Below are 25,660 nucleotides of genomic sequence, written 5' to 3'. Positions count from 1 at the left end.
CTGCTGGGAATTTTCCCCTTGTTTCAACGTGCTTCTCTAGAAACCTCAGGCAAGAACCCCAGTCAGAACTGAGACAGTGGTGTACAGGCTACTTGAGAGATTGCTTCAATCTCTGTGGAGTTGCTGCTGTTAGGCAGAGCGCACAGCACTGGGCTGGCTAGACAAATCAGGCACCTTCATCTAAGCCAGTTCTCCTCTTCCAGAATGATGGAAGCATTCTCCTTTCGGCTGTCCCCTTACCTGCTCCATGCCGTTAAACATTTCCTGCAGCTCTCCGGCTGGCGTCAGGGTTCTGCTGGCTCTAATCGAGGCGTACATGTGCCCAGAATCGGGAATCCCATTCGAGAGCTCTTGAGCCGTCATCTTGACTAGAACCTTGAAGTGTTCCTCATCTTCAAAGTGAGGGCTGCAGAAAGTGGAGAGAGGAAGCAGAAAGGCATCAGTTTGGGGGTGGGGGCGGAATCACGGCAGAAAAGCACTGAAAGGGCTTAGAAGCTGCCATCGCTGAAGACCAACTTCTTCCAAGCATAATCACCAAGAGTTGGGCAAAAAACTTCCAGCTATCACCACCAGCCCTGGTTGTTCTGCTGGAAGGTCTAGAGTGCTTTTCAGAGATGCTCTCAGCAGCTGCTTAGTTTTTAGGGCAATTTCTTCTCCTGAGCATTCAAGTGGCCTGGCTACTGTGTTCTGCACCAGCCACGGCTTCTAGATTAGATATACAGTTGTACCTTGGGTTAAGAACTTCATTCTGGAGGTCCGTTCTTAACCTGAAACTGTTCTTAACCTGGGGTACCACTTTAGCTAATGGGACTTCCCGCTGCTGCTGCGCAGCCGCCACACAATTTCTGTTCTCATCCTGAAGCAAAGTTCTTAACCCAAGGTACTACTTCTGGGTTAGTGGAATCTGTAAGCTGAAGTGTCTGTAACCTGAGGTAAAGGCAGCCTATTTCTGGGCTCAGATAACCCAGCAAGCTACGTTTGAATCAAAAGCTTCTCAAGTACTCCATCCACCTGATGTGACTCCCACACAAGGAGAGCACTGCTGGATCAGCCCCACAGCCCATCTAGTCCAGCATCCTGTTTGCAAACCAACGCCCTGTGGGAGGTACACAAACAGGGACTGTGCATGACAGCACTCATTCCCAGACACTGCTAATCGGGGGGGGGGGGGGGGGGAGAAATACTGCCTCCGACAGGGCGTGGCAGCTTGTTCACCCAAGTTTGTTCACATCATGCTGAACGATGGCTGCGCATGACATCTTTAAGTGCTTGTGGACTGGGCTCATAGTTTGTTGGCAGGGTACATACCTTGGATGTGAGAAACTCCAGTTTAAGTCTGTTAAAGGGGAGGATCTCAGGCATTCAGGGAAACTGCTTTTCAGCCTGAGACTCACAAGAAGGACTGCCAGTCACAGGAGACAACAGGCTGCCCCATGGACCGCTTCACTAGAATGAACCTTCTTATATTCATGGAGAATCATGGAGTTGGAAGGGACCACAAAGGTCCTCCAACTTTAGGAACCTTTTGCTCAATGTGGGGCTCAAATCCATGACCCTGAGATTAAGAGTCTTAGGCTCTACTAACGGAGCTATATTCTTTCTTTTTTAAAAAAATAAGTTACACTTCCTGGAGGCGGCGCCTCCGACAATGGCGGATTCCCTCTAACTCAGAGGGAGACAGCTCCGTGGAAATCGGGTCCTACCGCTGCAGCGAAGCGGGGACCCTTTAAAAATCGCAGGCGGAAGAAGCCTGCGGACCTGGGACTCGGCGGGCACCGTTTGCGCCCCCCCGTTTGGCAAAGGAACCCTATAAAGGGCTCCGGAGGAGACGGGGGTTGGTGTGGTGCTGAGAGTCAATCGCTATCTCTGCGGAGCGATGCTGCACAGCTGTTGTCGGAGAGCGTTCTCCTTCTTCCTATGACAATTCGGATTCTAAACAACAACCCGTGAGTAGGACAATTGAAAATTTTGCATGAAAATACAGCCTGGAATTTGACCTGAAACGGGAAGGTGTAAAAAGGAAGTCCACCTCCCGTCCTTTGTATAAAGATCAAAGCAAAGATTTTACAAGCTAAAAGCCGGGAAAACAGATAGCCTGAAGGTTCCTGCATTTTTAACCATCAAAACCCCCCTTGACAGCAGGAGGAAAGGGGGGGAAATTTGACTTTTTAAGCCTGCAGAGAGAAATTTAAGAAAATAAGTTTCCACTGTCCCTAACCTGGGGACGGAATGGCAGGAAAGAAGGAAAGAAACGGTCGGTGATATTTACAAATTGAAAATAGAAAAATTGATATACAGAATTGGAAAAGGGAAAAATAATTCCAAAGCCGCTTTCTGCCTGTTTGTTTTATATTGAAAGGAAATAAAGTATCTGGAAATCGAAAGGAATTTTTCCTTGTTGGATACAATTTAAAGATGGATGCCAAAAAGTAACTACACCCCCTAGAGGAAGCCAGCCAGTGTGCCTGTTTTTCAGTTATAAAGAGAACATTGTATCAGGGAAAACTAGAGCGTGGGATCAGCTCCCTGACCTTGACAGAAATGAATAGAGAGGAAGTCTTATCTGCTCTGAACAAAATATATGATGGGCTGCGACAGCTGGAGGAGAAAATGATTTTGATGAATCAAAAGAGGGACAATACAGCTAAAGTCAGTAAAGAGGTGCCAATGGAAGATGCCACAGAAATTGTACAACAATCTATGCAGGAGACAGATTTAATAGGGCAAATGCAAGGTCAGAGAAAGATGGAGACACAGAGGATGGATTTTGGAGGACACTGGCCAAACTTTGGATTTAAGAAAATTTTTATCTTTGGTGGGACTGTGAAACGAGTGGAAGAATTTTTTTGGAACAATTACTTCTTGGATTACAAACTAAACACTGGGGAGTGCAACACCGGGGAATTGGACAATTGGAGAAAAGGAAAGGAAGAATGTTACTGTACGGAATCACCCGGTGATTGGACTCCCAAGGAGAAAGAGAAGGAAAGGCGAAAGAACTCAACAGGGATCAAGGATGTATGTAGCTACATACAGGAACAAGAAAACTTGCAGAAGGGGCTTGGAAATGATTTGAGGGCATCTGATATCAGGACACCTGACTGATAAGGACATAATGATATATGGACTGACATTGCCGTGAACCAGGAAAAGGGGCGCTGGACTAACCTAGAATGAGAAATGTCTTGTGTAATTAATCTATATCTATGGAATTAGTTTAATACTAATGAAATATTAAAAGATGTTGGAAAGGATGTAATCGGCTCTAGCAAAATTTAGTCTAAATTTTGAAAGTTTAATGGTTTGTTTTTTTTAAATAAATTTTTATTAGAGTTTTACAAAAGAGAAAAGTAAAACTTCACAAAATAAAAAAGAAACCACAGATAAAAATCGAGAATACAAAAAGGAAAACACACAAAATACACAAAAAACAGCTAATTAAGAAAAAAAGAAATTTGAAAAAAATAAAACAAATCCATTTTTCTCAATATCCTCAAATTCATATGCTTGTATCCTTGACCTCCTCACACCTCCCCCCTTTTGTGTTCCCATTTACATACTTAATTCAGCAAATTCTTACCCTTTTTCAAATATCTTAACTTTGTGCCATAACATATTATACCTCAATATTTTCAACCATTTATCAATACATTTTTTAACATAATCTTATTAACTTTTGTCACTAGTTACCACTTATTACCAATCCAAGCATAATTTTAACAGAAAGTTTAATGATTTGAGGACAAGATAAAATTAATGAAATTAATGAAATTATTGTAAAAAAGAAGTGGTTTGAGAAATAAGGTGAAATAAGAATTGGCAAAAACGGTTTGATTAAAAATGAAAATATGAGGATATTATATGGGGATATATAATCAAGGGTAAGATAAGAGGTATGAATTTGCTGAACATATCGTTAATTGGAATACAAAGAGGGAGGTGGGAGGGAGTCAGGAAAATAAGTTAAAAAGGGAAAAATGGTGAGAAATTGAAAAGAGAGATTTTTTATTTTCTTGTTTTTTCTTCTTTTTTTGTTTTTCTTCTCTATGTTTTTTCTATGTTTTTTGTGTTGAATTTATTGTTTAAGATTTTGTAAACTTTTTTTTCTGTTTTGTTAAAATCCAATAAAATATCATTATAAAAAAAAAGTTACCTTGTTATGAATTAAACAAACAAAACAAACAAACAAAACCCATGCTTAACCCTGTGCACATTTAGCTATGCACTTATTTCATTTTCACGGTGATATGAAATGAATAGCCATGTTTTGTGGGTGTTATTCTATTTTCTAGTATCTCCAAGCTTTGTGACATATATCAAAAGCAAGCCAATTAGCTTTTAGCAGGAAAGCACACAACTGCAAACAATACACACACACACACACACAGAGAGAGAGAGAGAGAGAGAGAGAGTGTGAGTGTACCTGTTGAATATTTCACTCCAGATGTGCATCATGGCAGGCAGATTTCGATCCAGGCAGAGAGAAGAAAAGAGCACACCCTAAAGGAGAAATTTAACAAGAAAACTCAGATCAGTAGACAAACCAGTAAGAGATCCTCAAATAATTACTTAAGGAATAACAGCTATCTGCTCAGTTGTGATTTCCAGACAGTTATTTACTGGGCACGGTGCTTTAGAAATAGGAAGCAACATTGCCAGTCATTAATTAGGTTTGCATCTCTTCTGCAGTAAGGGAGGCACTCACATGTCTAGCCAACACAGCCCCAACATGAAAGAGGACCAGGGCCACGTGACACCCGACCTGGAGACTGACTTACCTGCTCATACATGTCCAAGTGGGAGTCGTCCACGGTGATATGAGGGCAGACGGAAAGGCCCCCTGTTTTCAGATCTATCTCTTGCGCCTGTTCTCTGTAACTGAGAGCGCCACAGCCCATTCTGCAAGGAGAGAGCAAGTAGAAGAAGAGTTTGGATTTGATATCCTGCTTTATCACTACCCGAAGGAGTCTCAAAGTGGCTAACATTCTACTTTCCCTTCCTCTCACACAACAAACACTCTGTGAGGTGAGTGGGGCGGAGAGACTTCAAAGAAGTGTGACTAGCCCAGGGTCACCCAGCAGCTGCATGTGGAGGAGCAGAGACGCGAACCCAGTTCACCAGATTATGAGTCTACCGCTCTTAACTACTACACCACACTGGCTCTCAGTAGGGTGTGGACAGCAGGCCAAGCGAAAGCCTGCAGCATTTAATTATGTTCTCTCCTTGCATTTATTTTACACATGTTGGAAGAAGGGTTTTGGAAGCCGAGCCCTAAGAGGAATGGTAGAAAGAGATGGGAATGAGTAGCCTGGGGGCAGTGGCAGAGCTTCAAGCTCCGATGGGGGCGGAGAGCAGGTGGGGGTGTGGCGCGCTGCCAGCAGGGGCGTGGCATGCGTCCTGGGGGCGTGGTGCCCAGCGTGGGGGGGCAGCCCACCGGGATCGTGCCGCCGGGCGATGCACTCCCCCCGCACCCCTGTTCCTTTGCCAGCGCCTGGGGGAATGGAAAATCTGAAGATTTAGGCAACTGTCCAATGGCAGCATTAGAGGAGGAGCCAGGTGTCCTCTTAAAACCTGCTGGTCAAAACAGCAGCAGAAAGGAAGAGGGACTGCTGGAGCTTAGAAGGTCGCTGCAGCTTCTACGAGTAGCATAGCAGATTTGGGGGCAGCAACACTAAACTTTAGCAGCCAAGAAGAAATTATACCCAGCTCTGCGCGATCCCAGGGATGTAGCTCAGCAACCAAGTCTAGACAGCAACAGCTTCAGGGTTGTTATTTCTGTTACTGGATGCTGCATGTTGTCGAAGTAATCTTGTTGCATTTTTAGTACTGAAATGCAGTTTTTTGGTATGTTATTATATTTCTGCTTGCTGCTACTGTGAAATGGGTTTTGCTACGTTGTTTTGAAATTGTTACTGTGTTCTTGTTTTGCTATGTTATTATGAGACTGCGGTGTTTTGTTTTGAGATGTTTCTTTGTTGCAAGCCACTTTGAGCATGCAGTAAAATGAATGAATGAATGAAAGGTTCCCAGGTTCAATCCCTGGGCATCTCCAGGCAGACTTGGGAGAGACCACCGCCAGTCAGTGTAAGGGAGGGATGGCAAAATCACTGGCCCTCCAGATGTGGCTTGACTGCTGCTTCCATCACCCCTGGCAGACAGCTGCAGCTGATAGGGGCTACACCTGGAAGGCAGCAGGTACAAATGGTACAAGGCACCTTCCTTTAGAACTAGAGGATCACAGAACTGTGGCGTTGAAAGGGACCCAAACGGTCATTTAGTCCAACCTCCTGCAATGCAGGAATCACAGCTGTGCTCTTCTTCTCCCGAGAACTTGGCACCCCAAGTCACCAGCCCCAGTACCAGAGGGCCTGCCCCACAATTGCTCGGAGAACTGTTTAATAACTTTCTTGGCCAAGGATATACATATTTCGTTCAAGCTCATTACACTATAAAGATAGACTGTAGTACAGGGAATGGAAGGGAATGTAGTACAGAAATGGAAGCAATGAAAGAAGAATGGCAGACAAAATTAATGGACTACGCAGAACTGGATAAAATTACAGGAAGGATTCAAAACCTGTGGGACCAGAGATTTACAGAAGATTGGAATATACGAATTATTTGAAGAGCAATTGTAATCAACAAATTACGCTAGTAGGACTACAAGAAGTTTTGTAAGGAGAAATATATGAAATATTGCAAAGAAGGGAGATATTAGTTATGAGATTTAAATGTAATGGTGAAAATAAGAAATGTAAATTAAGTAAATAGATTTGAAAATTTTCAGATGTGATTGATGGAAGTCAAAAAAATTGTATAAGATGTAAAAGTATGTTCAATTATTGTTGAAAATGATACGTTGAAAAACTAATTAAAAATTATAAAAAATAGACTGTAATACCATTAAACGAGCAATATCCACAACCTGCACCCCAATAGTCTTCCGGCAAAAAAATAATAATTTGAATTTAGGTCAACTCATCAACCCCAAAAGAGGGAAGAGATAGTGTTCATTAACCACCTTTGCTGGAATGAAGTTTATTGCAGAGATAGCCCATGGGGTGCCCTGCAGATGTTCACAGAATCTTAGAATTGTACAGGTCCACAAGGGTCATCTAGTTCAATTCCCTGCAATGCAGGAATCTTTTGCCCAACTTGGGCCAGAACTCACGACCCTAAGATTAAGAGTCTCGTGCTTTACCAACTGAGCTATTCCAACCAAGCTGTTGTAGGACTATGCATCACATCAGCCCAAGGGAGTATGGCCGGTGCTCAGGACTGATGGGGAGCTGGCAGTCCAACATCTGGAGGCACCACATGGGCTCTCTCTGGAATAAATCCCCAAAGCACAAATAGAAAGCTCCTCCTTACTTGGTGATGACGTTGCAAAAAAGCGGGACGTAAGGCCGGAGCTCTTCCGGAAGAGTGTTCAGACTGGAAACTGCTCTGAAATACACCATGCCGTTTGTGGGCTGAGCGCAGTACTGGACCGGGACATCCTCAGCTACAGACAAATGAGAAGAACTCATCAATATATGGTGGCAGAATTGGAGAGTGGAGGGAGCAGTGTTTCAGAAATAAGCCCGGCCTCCTTCGGAAATATAGAGCGCCGTACAATTCAAGCCCAAATTCTTCTCTTGCCTTGTATAAAAGCTGAAGACCCACAGATCCATTCCAAGCTGCCCCACCTCCCAGGTTCGATCCCTTACATCTCTAGGTAAGAGTTGGGAGAAACTCCTTTCTGAAACCCCAAAGAGCTGCTACCACTCAGTGTTGAAAAATCTGGACTAGATAGACTTGTGGTCTGACTCAGGAGGAGACAGTTTCCTCGGAAAACATGGGAAATGGAATGGAGCACCCAGAAAAATGGACTGGCTGGCTGCAACCCTGGACAGGAGCACTCACTGTGCAATGTTACGCAGGATCCTTTAAGACAGCTGCTAAAACCTCCCTGTCCCACCACAGTCTATCTGGATGCAAAAATCATTTATGTATACAGTGGACGCTCGGGTTGAGAATGTGATCTGTGCGGGAGGCAAGGTCGCAATCTGCAGCATTCACAAACCGCAGTGCCGTGTCTGCACATGTCGCAATTCGGTGCTTCTGTGCATGCACAAAGCACGATTTAGCGCTTCTGCACATGTGCCAAAACCCGGAAGTAACCAGTTCCGGTACTTCCGGGTTTGGAGCGGTGCGCAACCCGAAATCACGCAACCTGAAGCGCCTGCAACCCGAGGATTGACTGTACATGACTTTAAATTGCAGTAATTTTATCTGTATGTTATTGATAATTATTTTACTGTCTTGAGACTTTTTGATTAGGCCATTTATAAAATTTACTATATCCAGCAAGCATTATGTTGCAGAGCCCTCTCATACTAAACTGACGGCTGCCTGCATTTCCATCTGGGAAGGAACCCAGAGCGGTGTCAACAGCCTGTACCTCTGAGAAAGAGCTGCTATTCCAACACAAGGCTAACTACGTTCACAGGCTCTACGTTTTTTGTTTCATAATGGAACATCAGCATTGAGTGACTCTGTCTTACCTGTAAGTGACGTCTCCAGCTCAGTAAACACAATCCTAGGCTCAATATCCGAGACCTTCAGAGCCGGGAGGCAAGATGTGTCTTGAGGCTTGCTTTGCAGATCAAGCAGTTCCAACCCTAGAAGGAAAAGTGGAACGTCGGTCAGCGGTTCTGACAAAAACTATCTAACAGGGATTCAGGTTCAGCGGCAACAGGAGGGATCTGACAAGGTTCTCCTGGGAATTTAATGAATTTACTTCCCAAACAGCTCCTGGTGGTTTTCAAAGTTAAGTCCCCTGCTGCCAAATTTTGGAGAGGCAATGGAATACAAATGGATACAAATCTCCCCTCACTTATTTATTTCATCTAAAACATTTATATTGCCCTTCATTGAGGGCACAGGGTGGTTCACAATATAAAACCCCAAAAATAAACGTCCGTTTACTAAGTGCGCGTTGACCTCAAATGGGAAACCGCAACAAATGCGGTTTATATTTCTGTTATCTTTTAATACAGAAACGGGGGAAAGGGGAACAAGAAGTGCACAGGGATCAACCACCAACTCAAGCTGCAGCTGATTCACATCCTCTGTCTGTCCATCCCTCCATCTACATAAACATAAGAGAGTCAAAGCAGGCAGAAAAACGCCCCACCTTTTTCATATGTCTGCTTCTTCTCTTCTTCAGAAAGAGCCTCAAGTTTTTCTTTCAGCTTTGCTGCTTCCATCGAGGTTTGCTTCTCATAAAAAGCTCCATCTGGACTCATCGACAACGTCAGCCTATGGGGGTTACCCTTGTTGCCCAGGACCAAGGCGAAGAAAACAGAAAATGGAGTGCCCATCAGTGCAAAGAACAGCCTGCTATTTTAAGACCTATCCTGACCGTCATAGGAGAGGAGAGGGGTGGTCTTCAGCCTGGGGCACTTGGCTGACCACTGTAAAGAGACAGGGTGCTGGACGTGATGGACCTTTGCAAGTCCAGAGTCGTCGTCCCCTGCCCTGTAACTGGGTCCTTACCTTAAAGTACTGCTTCATCTTCTTCTGAAGAAACTGGGGGTCCTCCTTAAGGCACTGCCTGAACCGAGCCACTTTCTCGGCGATCTTTAGAAGGTCAACGGGGTCTCCTTCGTGGTTCCAACAGGAGGCAATATACTAGAGGGATGAGAAGAGGCGAGGAATTAGAAGCCAGCCATGGAAGGCAGGAGGGACTGCTGCACAGAGCAACCCTTGAAGAAGCGGCCATTTTGCCATCTACACCTGAAGATGCCTCTGCTTATGGAGCCCAACTTACAGGCCAGGCAAACACCCGAAAGGTAGGCCACAGACCAGGCTCTGCATGAGGAGAATGAGCCATAGTACAGCCACAGGACTTGAATGCACTGGTCCATTCGTCAGTAACCCCAGTTAAAAGAACTTGAGTGTTTTGGAAGACCTCTGCCTCAGGTTTTGGATAGCCTCTGTCATTTGGAGCAGGAACATAGCCTGACGTGGCAGAAGAAGGTTTGTTCATCTACCCTAGTTCTGTCTACTCTAAGCAGCAGTGGCTCTGCAGAGGCAGGGAAAGGTTTTTCCCACCACCAGCTGCAGAATGATTTAACTGGAGATTGCCATGGGTTGAATCTGGAACCTTTTGCATGCAAAGCATGTTCTCTCTGCCCCCAGTTTCCACTTGACCTGCCCTCCAAAAAGGTACTGAGCTCAGGTCTAAGTATGGAAGGTATCACTATCTAGCAGCTATCCGAACTTTATTCTGAAGTGGTAGAGCCCCCTAAGAGAGGCTGTTCCAGAACAAAAAGACAAAAAACAAAAACAAAACACCATTTCATGCACATATGTAACATATAGAAAAAAAGGAAAAATGCATAACCAGAGTGGATAAAAATCAATGATTTTTTTAAAAAAAAATAAAATTGGATTATTTTGATTTAAATTGATTTTTTTTAAAAAAATTAAATCAGATTTTTTTTTATTTAAATCAGATTTTCAAAATAAAATGCTTTTGGATGAAAAATCTTTCTAAAGGTAGTTTTCTGTTTAAGTTACATTATAGTCCAAAAAGGCTATTCATCAAGAAATAAGGATTTGTTTTAAGTTTTTCATGTGTGCTAAAATTCAGTTTAAGTGTTTTTTTTAAAAAGTTTAACCACATCAGTTAACAAACATAGATACACATGCTATAATGTTATTGCTTTAGTTAAATACATTGTTTAAATTGTTATTAAGGAAATGATTATTTTTCTCCTTCCAGTAAAGTACAGCAGAAAAGTTGCCCAATATAAACAATAATTTCATAATTATCCGTCTATGTATTTCTAATAGTATAACCAAATCAGTAATTTTTGATATAACTTTAAAAACTACTCTGAAAAATTATTATTCCAAAAATGAAACTTTCCTCTGGTTGTAAATATTAAGATTATACCAGCAAGAACGAGTCTTTCTGTAAGAAAAACGATTTAAATCTAGTCTTACTGACTCGTGATTTAAATCGTGGTTTGAATCGTGATTTAAATCAATTTGATTTAAATCAAATCCACTCTGCACATAACCAAAGAAATACCAATGCCTGCAGGGGAAATCTGACAAAAAGATGATTTAGTTTAAAAACCAATGGCAAGATGGAACTCTTGACGTGATTATCCTGAATAAGGAAGGTGAACTTTAAAAGCTAACTGGACTTGGAACTGGTGAAATGCTGTCATTTCTACCTTGTGATCAACCCATTTCCTACCCTATTACACAGGAATATGACCAACGTATTAACAGGGTATTGTTAAGAAATGCTGTTAACTCGAAAGGAGACAAGCCATGGACCCATCACTGGGGAAACAGCACTTACTGAAGTCAAAGCAAGTCCAAAGCTAGTTGACTGATGCTTCATCTGGATTTCAATCTTGTGAAGCAGTGCTTCAATCCTTTCTTCCTCAAACCCATTCCTTGGGAGAAAACAAACAAGCAAGCGGACAGTTAATATTGCTCTAAAAGCACACACGGAAGGGAGACTTCCACTCCCAAGAAAACATTAAAAAAACAGGGAAAAAGAAAGACTCACACACTCAATGACTCACATACTCCCCAGCCGCTACAAAACAAAACAGAACAACCCCACACAGCTTCTACTTACTCAATAACTTCATCGACAGTCCTGGAAATAATTTGTTTCACAGTCTCAATGTTCTCTTCAGTGATCCCTTGAAGGCCAACGCTGAAATAAGCCTCTCTCGTGGAGCCATTAAACCTGCAGAACACAGAAAATGAAGGGAAAAATGTCTTGGCTGCTCACAGCAGGCAATTCAAGGGCCACATCCTTTGAATTGTAGCCTCCTTGGGGCCACGAGACAGTTATGGGTGGAGCCTGAGAAAGCTGGCGGGGCAATAAAGGTGACTTTAACTTTGTAGAGAAGGCGATGTACCAGCTGTGCGCTACATAGGTCTAAGAGAGACATACTTATTCTCTCCATCCAGGCAAGGAAGAGGCGCCATCGCAGTTGAGGCATGTGTCCCAGCCAGGCAAAAACACCCAAAGAAGGTGAACAGCAGGACTACCAAGGAGTGTGGCTTGCAGACCACATGGAAAGGCTTGGAAGATCCACATTTTGTCCCTAGGGATTGAGATTCCCCACTTCTGGCTTTCGGCCTTCGCTCTTGGGCAGTTGAGTCTTGAAAGAGTTGTGCCCCAGGAAGGGAAGGGCAAGTGAGAAAGAAGTGGCACGCTGCATTAAATTTGTTTCAGAGGCAGAAGAACAGCAGAGCCCAGACAGGGTGCATAAAGGCAAACAGTGAGGGTAGAAACACAGGCGAACAGCCCATTCGCCAGAAGGAAGCTATAACACACAGCTACGAAGACTAGTTCTAAAATTTCAGGAAGCCAGAATGCTTTTAGTGTATTTAGCACTAGTTAGAAGCGGGAAGTCCAGAGATTCCACAAACTGAGATCCAGTCAACCAGGAATCCTGAGAAGGCGTGGGTCTGATCCAAGTTCCCAGGAGATTTTATCCATAAAATTACAGTACAGGTAATTTGCAACTGACACACATTTAACTTATGCGCATTCAGCTTTATGCACTTGGCAAAAATGTTTTAGAAAGTTAAAAAGGCGGGTGGGTATCTGGGAGAGACTTTGGCAGTCCCATCTGAACCCAACGTTTTGACTATACGTGATTCTGGCTTTGCACGCTCTCCATCCCGGAACGTAAGCCCAAATTGAGAATCGCCTGCAGTTGGTGTGTTTTCACTTACTTGGCTGGTCTTGGCCTGAACTATTTTCTCCCCCTCAAAGAGAAATCAGAGAACAGCAGTGTGAAGTATTTCATTTGTGTCAGCCTAGTGTGACTAGATGTATGGAAGTGAGAGCTGGACCATAAAGAAGGCTGATCGCCGAAGAATTGATGCTTTTGAATTATGGTGCTGGAGGAGACTCTTGAGAGTCCCATGGACTGCAAGAAGATCAAACCTATCCATTCTGAAGGAAATCAGCCCTGAGTGCTCACTGGAAGGACAGATCGTGAAGCTGAGACTCCAATACTTTGGCCACCTCATGAGAAGAGAAGACTCCCTGGAAAAGACCCTGATGTTGAGAAAGATGGAGGGCACAAGGAGAAGGGGACGACAGAGGATGAGATGGTTGGACAGTGTTCTCGAAGCTACCAGCATGAGTTTGACCAAACTGGGGGAGGCAGTGGAAGACAGGAGTGCCTGGAATGCTCTGGTCCATGAGGTCACAAAGAGTCGGACACGACTAAACGACTAAACAACACCAACAAAGTGTGACTGGCCCGAAGTCAATCTGTAAACTTTGTGGCATGAGTGGGGATTTTGAACCCGGGTCTTCTGGATCCTAGACCAACACTCTGATCATAACATCACATTGCCTTATTGCAGCCTTACTTCATGCAACTTAGAAGTCACAGTGTTAAGCAGCATATAAAATTGTTGGGTGGATGCGGGGGAGGGAGTGAAATAAAGAGCAAAGTGTGCTTTGCCCCTATTTTAAATGCCCAACCTAAGTAACTTAATTAAAAAACAACAAGTTGAACTAAAGTTGTGGGGCGAAGTCCTACACTGCTGCACGCGGCCAACACACTTACCCAACATCTGGCGAAAAATCTGAACCCAGACCAGCCTCGATTAAAGCTTTATAAAAGGGGGAATTGGGGCCACCAACCAACAGCGAAGACAACAAGTTCAGCGTGAAGGATTCAAAATTATCTGTAATGCTAAAAAGAGAAAAAGTTTACAATAGTACCGTGGGATTCAGCATATAAAGGACAACGACGGCAGTTAAGACCAAACCAAAACCTGAATCCAGGTGCAGGGTTACACAAGGCTGGTCAAGTTATTCTGGCAAACAATGCAGAAAATGGGAGAGAGTCTTCTGCAACATTTTTATAGGTTCCAGAAACATTCTTAGTAGCTGTGGATTATAGAGAGGAACCTCTATGGATTACGTGCCACTCCCCACATTTGTTGTCATAAAAATACGAAATCAATGAAGAAAATGGCCAAATAATTTGCCCTTTCATGACCCCTGAAATCAGCTGGCTGAGGAGCCATTTCACTCTACCCCAGCAGAAGGCTGACTGACCTACCTGATCAGGCTGTGGTAAGTTTTATAACAAAGCAACACACGTGAATCACTTTCAACCTTCTAAAATGAGAATTGCTAAGGATTCTACTGGTAATTCCATGGTGTCCAGTGCTGAGTTAGCTGTGGATTCACGGAACATTATGAGGGTGGGAAAGTGGCAATGGTGCCACAAGCCTATAGCTTTTGTTTTCTGTTTTTGCCCAAAGTTGTTTGCAAAAAAAGCCAAAATCACCAAAATCTATACTACTGGCATGGCCGATTTCTGCCCAGACACTGCTTAAGGAGGCTGAATACCAGCTATGTCCAGAAAATTCCGGACCTATGGCAACTCTGCTCAGCCATATTCTGCAAATGTGTAATCCCAGCTCATCATATAACTGCAGGGATGTAACCTTCATGGCTTTTAATTGTCAGAGGACTGATAACTTGGCAAAAGACAGCAGCGCCCCTTGGTGACAGCTCCACATCACTAATCAACCACGAAGCCTAGTGACTTTCTATCAGTCATATACTGCCTGCCACTGAGTCTTAACTACCTGGTAGGATAGTTGTTGGGAGACAATGGACACTGCCCCAAGCTTTTGGGAGATGGGCAGATTGCTTTATAAATAAAGAAATGCAAGTTAGCCCTCTGAAAAACAACCACCACTGTACCCCTTTCTCAGCTAAGCCATGCTGAAAAAAAAGTATGGGGGGTGGGGAGCCAGGATCCCAAGGGGCGAGGCTAAGCATCACCAAACTAGTCATTTTATGCTTTTGGTGGCTTGGGTCAATATGCACTAAGCACAACTGGAGAAGGCAGAGATGATGGGAGCCCAATGCAATGCATTTCAGGGTTCCCTGTTCAGCAGGGAACAGCCAGCTGTTTGAAACTCATCCATTTCCCGTTCCACATACTCTGATAGGAGGTAGCTGACGCTGACCATCGTCTGCTTCTTGGAGTCTGCAGCAAGTGAATCAGTCCCGCAGGTCACATGGTGTTCCCTCTGCAAAAGAGAAACCAATGATTTGAGAAGGCAGGGGAATGCAGCCCTCTCTCTCTCTGCCTCCAATATATGGAAGCGCCAGAGTTAAGCCCACTGGCAAGAGACAGCTTTGAGATGCTGTAGCTGAGCATGTGCAACATTACACTGAATCAGACCATCAGCCCATCAGACATAAGAAGAGCCTGCTGGATCAGGCCTCAACCCAGTATACCTGAAGGAGTGTCTCCACCCCCATCGTTCTGCCCAGACACTAAGGTCCAGCTCTGGCAGCCTTCTGGCGGTTCCCTCACTGCGAGAAGCAAAGTTACAGGGAACCGGGCACAGGGCCTTCTCGGTTGTGGTGCCCGCCCTGTGGAACGCCCTCCCATCAGATGTCAAAGAAATAAACAACTATCCGACTTTTATAAGACACCTGAAGGCAGCCCTGTATCGGGAAGTTTTTAATGTTTGGTGCTTTATCGTGTTTTTAGTATTATGTTGGGAGCAGCCCAGAGTGGCTGGGGAAACCCAGACAGATGGGTGGGGTATACGTAGTAAATTATTATTATCTAGTCCAGCATCTTGTTCTTACATTGGTTAACCAGGTGCCAGTGGGAAACCCAAGGAGCAGTACCTGAGCAGAGGAGCACCCTCCCCTCCTGTGGTTTCCAGGTATTCAGAAGCACGACTGCCTCCAACTGTATAAGAAGAATCACCCAGCACAGTTGAGGCTCGACTGGCTGTGGATCCCCAAAGTCTCAGGTAAGGGTCTTTTTCCAGCCCTGCTTCCCCAAGATCTATTCACTGAAGATAGCAGTCTTTCAGAGCATTTGCACTGCATGCAGAAGGTCAGAGGTTCAGTCAACCAAACAGGCATCTTCAGGCTCCGGCCTGAAGCACTGAAGAGTTGCTGCCAAACAGTGTGGACAATTCTGAGCTACATGGACCAATGGTGTGACTCAGTGTAAGGCAGAGCTGCCCATGAACCCAGCCTCTTCCACCCGAGGTAAAACAGGCAGCTAAAAAAAATAGAGACAGGGCCTTCTCTGCAGTGGGGCCCATACTGTGCAACTCCCTCCCCTATGCCTGGTGCCTTAATTAACCTTAATTAAACAAGGCCCTGGATCTAGTTCAGAACCAAGGCTGCACAACCCTAGATATTATCTCTTTTTCTTGTTTGTTGTTATTATGCTATTGTATTTTTAAAAATTTTTAAAGCCACATTCCTATGCATTTGTGGGAAATATGGCACGTAAACAAACTGAGTGTTTCCTAGAATTTTTCCCACATTCAAAATGTACCAGAAAAGCCACATCGTTACGGTGGGAGGAGATGAAAAAGCCAGGCAGATTTTCATCTTTCCTCAGTCAGGAACTATTCACAAGATAACCAGAAGCCACACTTGACTTGACTGCGGCTGTTACAGTCATCCCTGCTAAACATTTGGGCTGGAAAGTGTTCTTTGGGAAACGACCAAGGACAAAATGGCCTCTGTGTGGGTTTCAAGAGTCACCTATGGAAATCCAGAGTAGAAATCTTGTGGTACTCACAGGTTTATCCCAGAGCTGTTGTATCGGGACAGCAGTGTTCGGCTCAATTTTCTGGAATTTACTCAGGGCATCCTCATGGATCTGTTGCAAGTGTTGTTCCAGTGGGAAGTTACCGTAAGTGAAGAACCTGGAATGTTATTTTTTATTATATACAACTATTAACAGGCAAAATAAGGTTGCACATTCAAAAGCCTGGATCCCAAAACTCCCATTTGCACATATAGATGCCACAAGATTTATGTTCCATGTTTTAGACCATGGTCAAGCCCAAAAGCCCATCTCTGACTCAAAGAGGTTGGAGGACCATCTGCCATGTAAGATCCAGTTGAGATTCCTGTCTTGCAGAAGGTTGGACTAGATGATCCGTGCTTCCATCTCTACAATTCTATGATGCTATTATTCTGCAGATCTTTCACTTCTGATTTATATTTTACCAATGCTAATGATACACATCATTAATCCTAAAATGACAATTCATAGAGCAGTATACCTCAGCATCGCTCCTAAGCAAAAAGCAATTATTTCTACACTTAATCTTAGTTGAAAGGCTGCAAAGCTACTGAAAACCAGTGATTTTTGAATTCATGGAGAAGTCTAGAAAGCCATAGAAAAATAGGCTGGAAAGTGAACAGAGCCTCGTTGCTCCAACAAGAGCTCCCTCACTAGAAGCACAGAGATAGGAAGTTGGGGCATGTGGTTGGGAAGAAACATGTACCTTATTTTAAAAAATGGCTCATTGCTTTCTCCGGCCACAACAAAGCACTCATAGAAAGTGATAAACTGAGTGTCTCATCAGAGGAAAGCAGCTTTGGCCTAGTCAGCCTTAGCCAGCATCCAACATGGCAGAACAACTTTGCTAAGCCCCACCTGGGGTAACCTCAAGCCCTTAAAACTCCGAGTAATTTGCTCAGGAAATTAAACACACACACCCCACACCCAGCTAGGATTGACTGATTTCCTGGCTCCCCCAACAGAGAACTGAAGCTGCATCAGCTGTGTTGGGCACACCTGGGATTATTACAAAGCACTCTTTCCCCTTTCAGACGCACCCTTCTCACCTTGCATTACTAGGGTGGTAATGTGTTGCATGGAATTGCTTCAGCTGTTCCCAGGAAAGATCGGGGATCTTCAGCGGGTCGCCACCGGACACAACTGCGTACGTGTGGTCAGGGAGAATCTTGTTCTGAAGGTGCTGGGAGAATACTCTCTCGTTGTCTGTCTTAAAAAAAAAATCATTTAAGTAAGAGTAAATAAGCTTCAGCAAAACTCACCTGCAACGACCACTGTGACTTCAGGAAGCACGTCAGGTAATACCCACAGTTTTCCTGGAGAACCCAATAATCCCCAGAAAACAGGAAAACAGTGGAAGGAATCACAAAACTGTAGAGTTGAATGGGTTCCTGAGGGTCATCTAGTCCAACCCCGTTCTTAACCAAGACTCAGGGTGGAGTTAAGAGTGCATGTGGCCCTCAGCAAGTTTCCCAGGAGGGACAGCGGCCCTCAGGCTAAAGAAGCTTCCCCATTTCAGCATTAAATTGTGGAAAAATATATAGATAGATAGGAAAGGACTGAATTATGCTGTGAACGCACTGAAACATTGTGATGAGTGAGTGTCGCTGGCTTATTATGGTTTGTTGTGAAGAAGCATCATACTGGTACATGCTGCCTGATCATTCCTGCGTTACTCCTCTGACATGAGAAAGAACTGATCTTACCTGAAGTGCAGATTTAGGAGTGGCTCCAGCATCCCATGATGTAAATGGCTGCCCCCTACAAGCATGGATGACCATCCAGACTTAAACAATGGTTTGTTGACAGCTTACAAATCCTGGCTTGTTAGGGATTCAGGATCCCGTATTTGGGCCTCACAGGAAGCCGAGCTAAATCATGGATTCTTGGTTTGTTTCCCCAGCTCATGTCAGGGAGAAGCGATGCCAGATTGATGGAGCTATGTGCACTAATCTAGTGCTTGTTTCACAATAAACCACAGTTAGCTAGAAACACTGGTTTCCTACAAATACAGCCAATAGCTCAATTGGACATGATGTTGATGATTATGTTTTTATTATTTATACCCCGCCCATCTGTCTGGGTTTCCCCAGCCACTCTGGGCAGCTTACAGCACATTAGAAATTGTAAAATGTACTATATATAAAATGTGCTGTATATATATAAATATACAGGGCTCATCCAGACTTCTGCATGTGCTGTGCATAGAAAGCACACATCCTGGCTGTTTTCCACTTGACCCACGCTTTCTACGCATGGGTCCAAGGAGATTTTCCCTTGCCCTGCTCCTTTCCAATGGAAAAACAGCTCTTTAGTGATATATTAGAACAAATGGCAATCTAGGGAAAACCCAAATTCCTGTTAGCTCTGACTGAGCACTAAAGAGCAGTTTTTTTCCAGGAGGGTGATGGAAGCAGCAGAGCAAAGGGAGGAGTGGATAAGCCAATCTGTATGCATGGTTAGGAAAGCTTAACTATGAATGTCCGCTGCTGGGAATCACAAGTAGAGAGTGTGCTCTTGCACTCAGGTCCAGTGTGTGGGCTTCCATAGACATCAGGTTGGCCACGACAGTACAAGATGCTGGACTTAGATGGGCCTTTGGCCTGATCCAGCAGGACTCTTCTTACGTTCTTAAATTAAAAGGATTTTGAAAAAGGAACTTACAAATGCTCCCTTCATCTCATTGAAGACAACTCCTTTGAAGACTAGCGGTGTCTGAGGGTCTGCTGGATTCTCATGTTCTAATCTCCAGCCTTCCTGCCTGTGCAAGATGAAGACACGCAACACAGAGGGGTCAACACTCCTTCGGGCAGCACCACCACGTGTGTGTATATGTGCCCAAAACGTGAAAGTCTTACCAGAAGTCAAGGTGTCTCAAACAAGGGAAAAACACGGCGTCCAGGTATACAGACAGAAGGTTCTGGAAATCTTTGGGATTTTGGGTGGAAAATGGGTAGAGAGTATAGTCGCTAGCTGTGGGGAAAGACAACAAAATAAATATTAAGAATTTAATGAAAGTGTTCCAGGGACAATGCGATTCCATGGTTCTACCTTTCGAGGAGGGAGGCCTGTCCTCTGAAGCCCCTTCCTAGCAAGGATTGCTACTGCAACCCCCCTCCTCTGTTGCAATTCTGAGAAGGGTGTGTGTTCTAGGGCGAGGTTTTAGATCCACTGGATCCATGCTCCCAGGATGGACAGGAGATGGTGGGGCTATTGCTAACCTTTCGCTCTAATAGTCTTGCTCATCTCGTTTTATGAACAGAGCTCCTCTCAGATATTATAGTTAACAGATCAGGGTGGCAGGTTTTTTTTTGTAACTCGCTCCCCAAGACTATGATTCCATGGCTATCTATGCCCAAAGCTGCCTTACACAGAGTTGCAGCCGTCCTCCATTTACCCCACTACCATCTGCAACGATTGGGAGGGGCTCTTCACGATCCCCAGCTCTGCCCCCAGAGACTCTTAACTGCAGATGCCAAAGGGTTAAACCCAGAATCTTCTGCTTGCAAATGATATATTTTGCTCCGCCCTTGAACCAAACAGGGCGGGCACATTATCAAGGGCAGCAATCGTCCCCAGATCTGAGCCAGACCTGAGCCAGATGTTAAGCGGAAAGTTTTGCAGAAGCTTCCCAGCACTGCACTCTCGTCTCCTTTTTCCAAGTCAGTTTTCTTTCCGTCAGTAAACAGACACAAAGCATGTATTGATGGGGATCTTGGGGGCAGGAGCAACCTTGCCGACATCCCGAATGGGCTGTGCATCAAAATGGGGCTGCTGTTTGCATTTTTCCAAGGTCTCAATGCAACGTGCAGAACTCCAATTGCTGCTTAAGGAAAGCGCTGGGTCTCTCAGTAAGTCGCATAAGGCTCCTTCCACGTATCTGAACCAGTTCTACAGCAACTGACATGTAGGTGAGGCCTGCAATAAAATGTTGCTGTATTTTCTCCTGCCTAAAGGGAGTTTAATGTTCCAGGAACATTCCAAGCAAGGCACTTCATTCTTCTCCCTCCCTACCATGTTATTTTCCAACTGTAAATATACATTCAATATCTGCAGAGCATGCTCAGTCCTGATTGCTGGCTTTTTTACCCTCTTAGTTTTCTTTTCTTTATTTTTGCTCTTGTGCAATGATACACACCGCCCCAAACATGCATTTACCTCCCCTCTTATTTCTCAGCAGCCTTGGTTTGGCTACAGTCCTGCCGGCACTCTCCACTCAAGTTTGGAATTGGAAGGAGCGACAGGCACCATAGATTTCATCATATGAGTAAGTTGCCGTTTGCACGGGAAAAACGCAAGAGGCTGCTTGTTCCCGTTTGCTCACCTGTAAAGGCATTCATGAACGTGGAGAGTGACCTGTTTAGCATTTTGAAGAAAGGATCTCGGACAGGATACTTCTGCGAACCACAAAGCACAGTGTGTTCGAGGATATGGGGGACGCCTGTACTGTCCATTGGAGTGGTACGGAATTGAACACTGTAAGGTGATCAGGAAAAGGTTGGAGAGGTTAAAATACAGAAATAAAACATCACTGTACACATGAAAATAATTTGTTATTCCTATAATGCTGGACCCCAGATTTCCCCTCCTTTTCGTGGGAGCTGCATTCTCAGTGGCACCTTAAGAAGAAAGGAGTAGAAACTCACGAATTCTTATACTGACCTCTGACCTTCCAGGGACCTTCCACACAAATTGATGGCAGAGGGCCCTCTGATGCAGCTAGGAGGGTCTCAGAACATACCTGCAAGCTCTAAACGGCACTCCCATAAAGTCACGATTCTATCTCCATCCCTAGCGAGACTTGTCAAACCCTGATCCCAACACACCTACCTGAAGAGATTGTTGGAATCCTCTCTTGCCACATGCAAATACTTGGCTCCCGTCTGATCATGGCTTAGGTTGACAGTAGTTAAGAATAACTCGGGTACAGCTGTCACCTACAGTGGGCAAGTGCACATACACACATTTATTTCGGTTAATACAAATGGCCACAATCGTTTTAATTATCGTTAGAATAGAATAGACTTTATTTGCGTAGCCAACAGGCCGTTGCATCGAAGGACAGACAGAAACAAAAATACATTATGGAAATAGTTATCATAAAATAATCTCAGTACTTAAAACTTGGCAGAGGTAATGATAATAATAATAAGATCCTAGGCGACGACACTGATGTCATTCAGACAGCAGCTCTCAGTCTCATTGCTCTCTCAACAAACCTGGCAACCTTCTCTGTTGTCGAGCTGCTCTGGTCAGCTAGGAGTGAGAACAACTTCGCTCTTGAGCGGCCCGGGATGGCAGATAGTAGCGGCGTGATGGTCTCGTCCCTGAGATCTTTATACAGGGAGCAGGACAAGAGAACGTGTGACACAGTCTCCACGTAACCAGCTCCACAGGGGCAGAGCCAGTTCTCGAATGAAATTTTTTGATATCTACCTTCAAGAACAGCTGATGGTAACATATTTAGTCTGGCCAGTGTAAAGGCCCGCCTAAGTTTTGGAGTGGTTAGGGTAGACAAATAAGGTGCCTGAAAATCAAAGTGGGAGGGGGGCAGATAAGCGTACCAAGCACTAAATTTCTTAATATAGGCCAGATTATTCTGTTGCTCAATATCCTTCATGCGCTGGTCAATAACGGTTTTTGCCTTGGGTAGACCCATTTTCAGGAGATGCTGTGCTTGGGGGTCACATGTAAGTAGTTTTTGATGCACTACTTTGGACCACCGACTATCGTTAATTATCGTTAAGCTATTTGACTCACACTAACAACGATCTCAGAAGCTGAACAATGCACAAATAAATAAAGGCAAAGGTAAAACTTCAGGGTCTCTCCAGTGAGCACAAGCTATTCTACCAAGTTGCCTGTGCACAATTCTTACAGAAGGCAGGCAGGCAGTTAAGCACCAAGCAAAAAAATAAAAGGTAAATGAGGGGTTAGACATTAAATAAGAGGCGTATGAAATAACGCACGGTGTGTAGAACGTGGATACAGATAATTTGTTCTCCCTCTCATAACATTAGAGTCTGGAGTCACAGAATCAAAAACATGTAGGGACCATGAGGGTCCCTGCAATGCAGGAACCTTTCATCCAATGTAGTGCTCGAACCCAGAACCTCAAGATTAAGAGTCTCATGCTCTACTGAGGGATGGAGCTATCCCTCCTATACCCAATGCTAGTAATTCTCAAGAGCAGGCACACTGAAATCAATGGACTTAAGCAACCTCTCCATTGTTTTCAATGCGGGGACCAGCATTGGTTATCGCCCAAAGCAGCCGTATGGTAGGAATTTTGGGACAGACAAAGAGGACGTGCTTCTGCCACACAGTGCATAGCTTGAACTATGGAATTTGCTACCGCAAAATGCAGTCATGGCTACCAGCTTTAAAGGGAGATTACACGGGAAATATATGGAGGATGAGGCGATCCTCCATATATGCTGGGGAACCTTGAGCAGGAGAATGCAACTGTTCTCATGCTATATTTGTGGGCATACTACGGGCATCTGGCTGACCACTGTGAGAACAGAAGGCTGGACTAGATGGGTCTTTTAGTCTGACCCAGCAGGGCTCTCCTTATGGTTTTAGCTGTTTATAAACTGACTGGTTGAGCCCCCAGAATCAGCTGCAAAATGCAGCGTGTGTGTTCCTCCGCCGAGAAGCTGATGTGGAAAGGCCTTCCTGAGTTTTCAAGCTTTTTTTTTTTTACCGTCAGATCAGACAATACTTTCTTGGGAGACCCCAACTTTCTTGGGAGAAGAGAGCCAGAGAGCCCCGAGTGACCAGGAAAACCAGACAAGTACCTGGTTTACTGTGAATCCATGGATGCAATCTCCAGTTTTGTACTGCAGTGCCCTTTCATTGGCAGAAGTACTCTTCCATCTCCAGAGTCTCTGATTAAATGGCCTGAAACTATATACACAAAGAGAGAGAGGAAGAGGAGAAAGCAAACAATGAGACTTCCTTTTAAAAGAATAATTGGGGTGGGGAACATCAGGCTCAGGAGCCAATGCATCAAGTTAAGCAAATGTGTGAGCACAGGGCAGGTGGCACCCATTTATTTAGTTATATAATTAATACAGCTTAGACTAATTAGGGCACAGGAAAATGGAAGGGGGGGGGGGAGTGCTAGGAGCCAAATCCTGCAATAAGTACATATAACTCCGGAGCTAAATTCCAGGGATGTGAAATCTATAAGTTGGTGTTTAGGGCCACACTAGTAGGGTACCTTGGTAAACAAGACTTTTAAAACTCCCAGTTTTGGAGGAGTAAAAGTAAAGCCCCACTGTGCACACCCTTCCACACAGCACAGCTCTAGCTAGTGGGAGAGTCAACTTAGTTTTAAGAAGGTGAGGCCTAGCCTTCTTTAAAAACACCACTTAACAGGAATGGAGAGTGTTGATTCAGGACTTAAGAGTCAGAGTTGGAAGGGGCTTTTCTAGAGAACTTGGAGGTCCTCTACTCCAACGTAGGCTCTGCAGCGTGAAATGCAACCACAAAACCCCTGGCCTAACCTCTGCTCAAAGTATCTGCAGGAAGGGAGAGCCCACTATCTCCCAAGACAGCCTCTTCCATTGCTGAACAGCCCCTTACCGCACATTTCTCCTATAAAGTTTAACTGAAATCTGCTTCCCTCGCACCTTCAGCCCATTTGTTCTAGGTCCTGGACTTTGAAAGCACCAGCAAACAGGTGAGATATAAGCGCAAATCCTTAACTATATCAATCTTAGCTCAGCCCAAGTGTTATAAGGCAAAGCATTCACAAATCAAACTATGCAATCCAGGCTACAGCATAAAACCATTAAGAGAGTCCTTCTGGATCACACCAAATCTTAGGATAGGGAAACCTGTGGTCTTCCGGTTCTTGGGACTACAACTCCCACCATCCTTGACTGACTGTTTTGCTGGCTGGAGCTGATGGGAGTTGGGGGTTCACAAACATCTAGACAGCCACCCTTGATCTGGGTGCAATGTCCTGTTTCCCAAAGTGGCAAGTCCGATGCCTCCATCCAGGAATACAACATAGGCAGCAGGCCTTGCAGCACTGTGGATTCCCAGCATTTGGTGTTTAGAGATAAACTAGCATGACAGCCAGAGTCAGAAAGTTGGGCTTCTTACCCCTAAATAAGACCACTGTTCCCAATACTTCACAAAACCCAGCCGCCAAGAATTCCAGGGAGAAATGTGGGATGTTCCACCAGCGCCTTCCACCCACAATTCCTCTTTTCTTTTATCAGTCCCAGGCCAGCAGAGGAGGTAGGTGTGGCAGCAGGGAGAGACAGTTAAGACAAAACAGCCTCCTTCAGGAAAAAAAAGTCAGAAAGCAAGCTTTCGTCCATCAGATTTTCCAGAAAGGTTACGGGCGGCCAAATACCTGAGCTACTAAAAACAACAAGTGCTGGGGTCAAAGACAACCATATAAAAAAGAAAAAAAAAACCTTTTCCCCCAGATGCAGAAAGTGGAAGGCATTCTGCACATGTTCAGAGCCTCCCTTTACCTCTCACTCTCCAGTAAGAAACTCAAATAATGGAAAACGGGGGTTCTGGGCGTCGGTTCCCCAGGGGTTCCTCCTAACACCCCCCACCCCCCAAGCAGTATGACCCATGGAAAAGGATGAGGGAAGCTACAGCCCAACCACTTCCAGGGAGGGCCCCACGGGATGAAACCCCGGCTCGGAATACGGGGCTTCATAACCGGGGGAGAAAGATGAGGATGAGAAGAGGAGCCTCTGAGCACGTGCAGAGTGTTTCTTCGCCCCGCCCGGAGAAGCCCCAACCCCACGAGTCGACCAGCGGCGGACGCTGCTCACCGGCCGGGACTCGTCCGCGCCAGTCGCTGCCCCGCGGCGCAGAACCGGCCCCACATGGCGCCGCGCGACCTCCCCGGCGGCCACCGCGGAAGAGAACGGAAGAGGCGGACGCGCTGCCCCGGACGACCCCGCGGAGCGCATGCGCGGGCCCTTTGCGCGTCGGGGGCGCGTCGGGTACCAGATGGAGGCTAGCTCCGCCCCTGGGGCGGGGCATCTCGG

At 45.0% G+C, this 25,660-nt stretch overlaps 1 protein-coding gene across 2 annotated transcripts in view; it reads right to left on the bottom strand.

The window, feature by feature from the left end:
* The window catches only part of PITRM1 (pitrilysin metallopeptidase 1), a 34,075-nt gene extending 8,415 nt beyond the window's left edge, over positions 1-25,660 (bottom strand). Inside the window, exons 1-19 of one of the 2 annotated variants that reach the window (XM_083579353.1) lie at positions 25,442-25,660; positions 23,435-23,543; positions 21,465-21,571; positions 20,959-21,110; positions 19,493-19,607; positions 19,299-19,395; positions 17,684-17,840; positions 16,626-16,752; positions 15,008-15,096; positions 13,611-13,739; positions 11,648-11,761; positions 11,363-11,459; positions 9,541-9,675; positions 9,179-9,317; positions 8,547-8,663; positions 7,372-7,504; positions 4,779-4,899; positions 4,424-4,500; positions 241-406 (exon numbers count right to left, since the gene is read on the bottom strand). In XM_083579353.1, coding sequence (XP_083435479.1) covers positions 241-406; positions 4,424-4,500; positions 4,779-4,899; positions 7,372-7,504; positions 8,547-8,663; positions 9,179-9,317; positions 9,541-9,675; positions 11,363-11,459; positions 11,648-11,761; positions 13,611-13,739; positions 15,008-15,036 — 1,257 coding nt within the window. In that variant the 5' untranslated portion in view covers positions 15,037-15,096; positions 16,626-16,752; positions 17,684-17,840; ... (4 more) ...; positions 23,435-23,543; positions 25,442-25,660. Of the gene's footprint in view, positions 1-240; positions 407-4,423; positions 4,501-4,778; positions 4,900-7,371; positions 7,505-8,546; positions 8,664-9,178; positions 9,318-9,540; positions 9,676-11,362; positions 11,460-11,647; positions 11,762-13,610; positions 13,740-15,007; positions 15,097-16,625; positions 16,753-17,683; positions 17,845-19,298; positions 19,396-19,492; positions 19,608-20,958; positions 21,111-21,464; positions 21,572-23,434; positions 23,544-25,441 lie in introns of both variants that reach the window. The other variant, XM_083579352.1, reaches the window with a different exon arrangement.

The sequence above is a fragment of the Podarcis filfolensis genome, assembly GCF_964270895.1.
Source record: "Podarcis filfolensis genome assembly, chromosome: 12".
In the NCBI taxonomy this organism is placed as follows: Eukaryota; Metazoa; Chordata; class Lepidosauria; order Squamata; family Lacertidae; genus Podarcis; species Podarcis filfolensis.
Note: the sequence above shows the minus strand (reverse complement) of the source record. Positions and strands in the feature narration are given on the sequence as shown.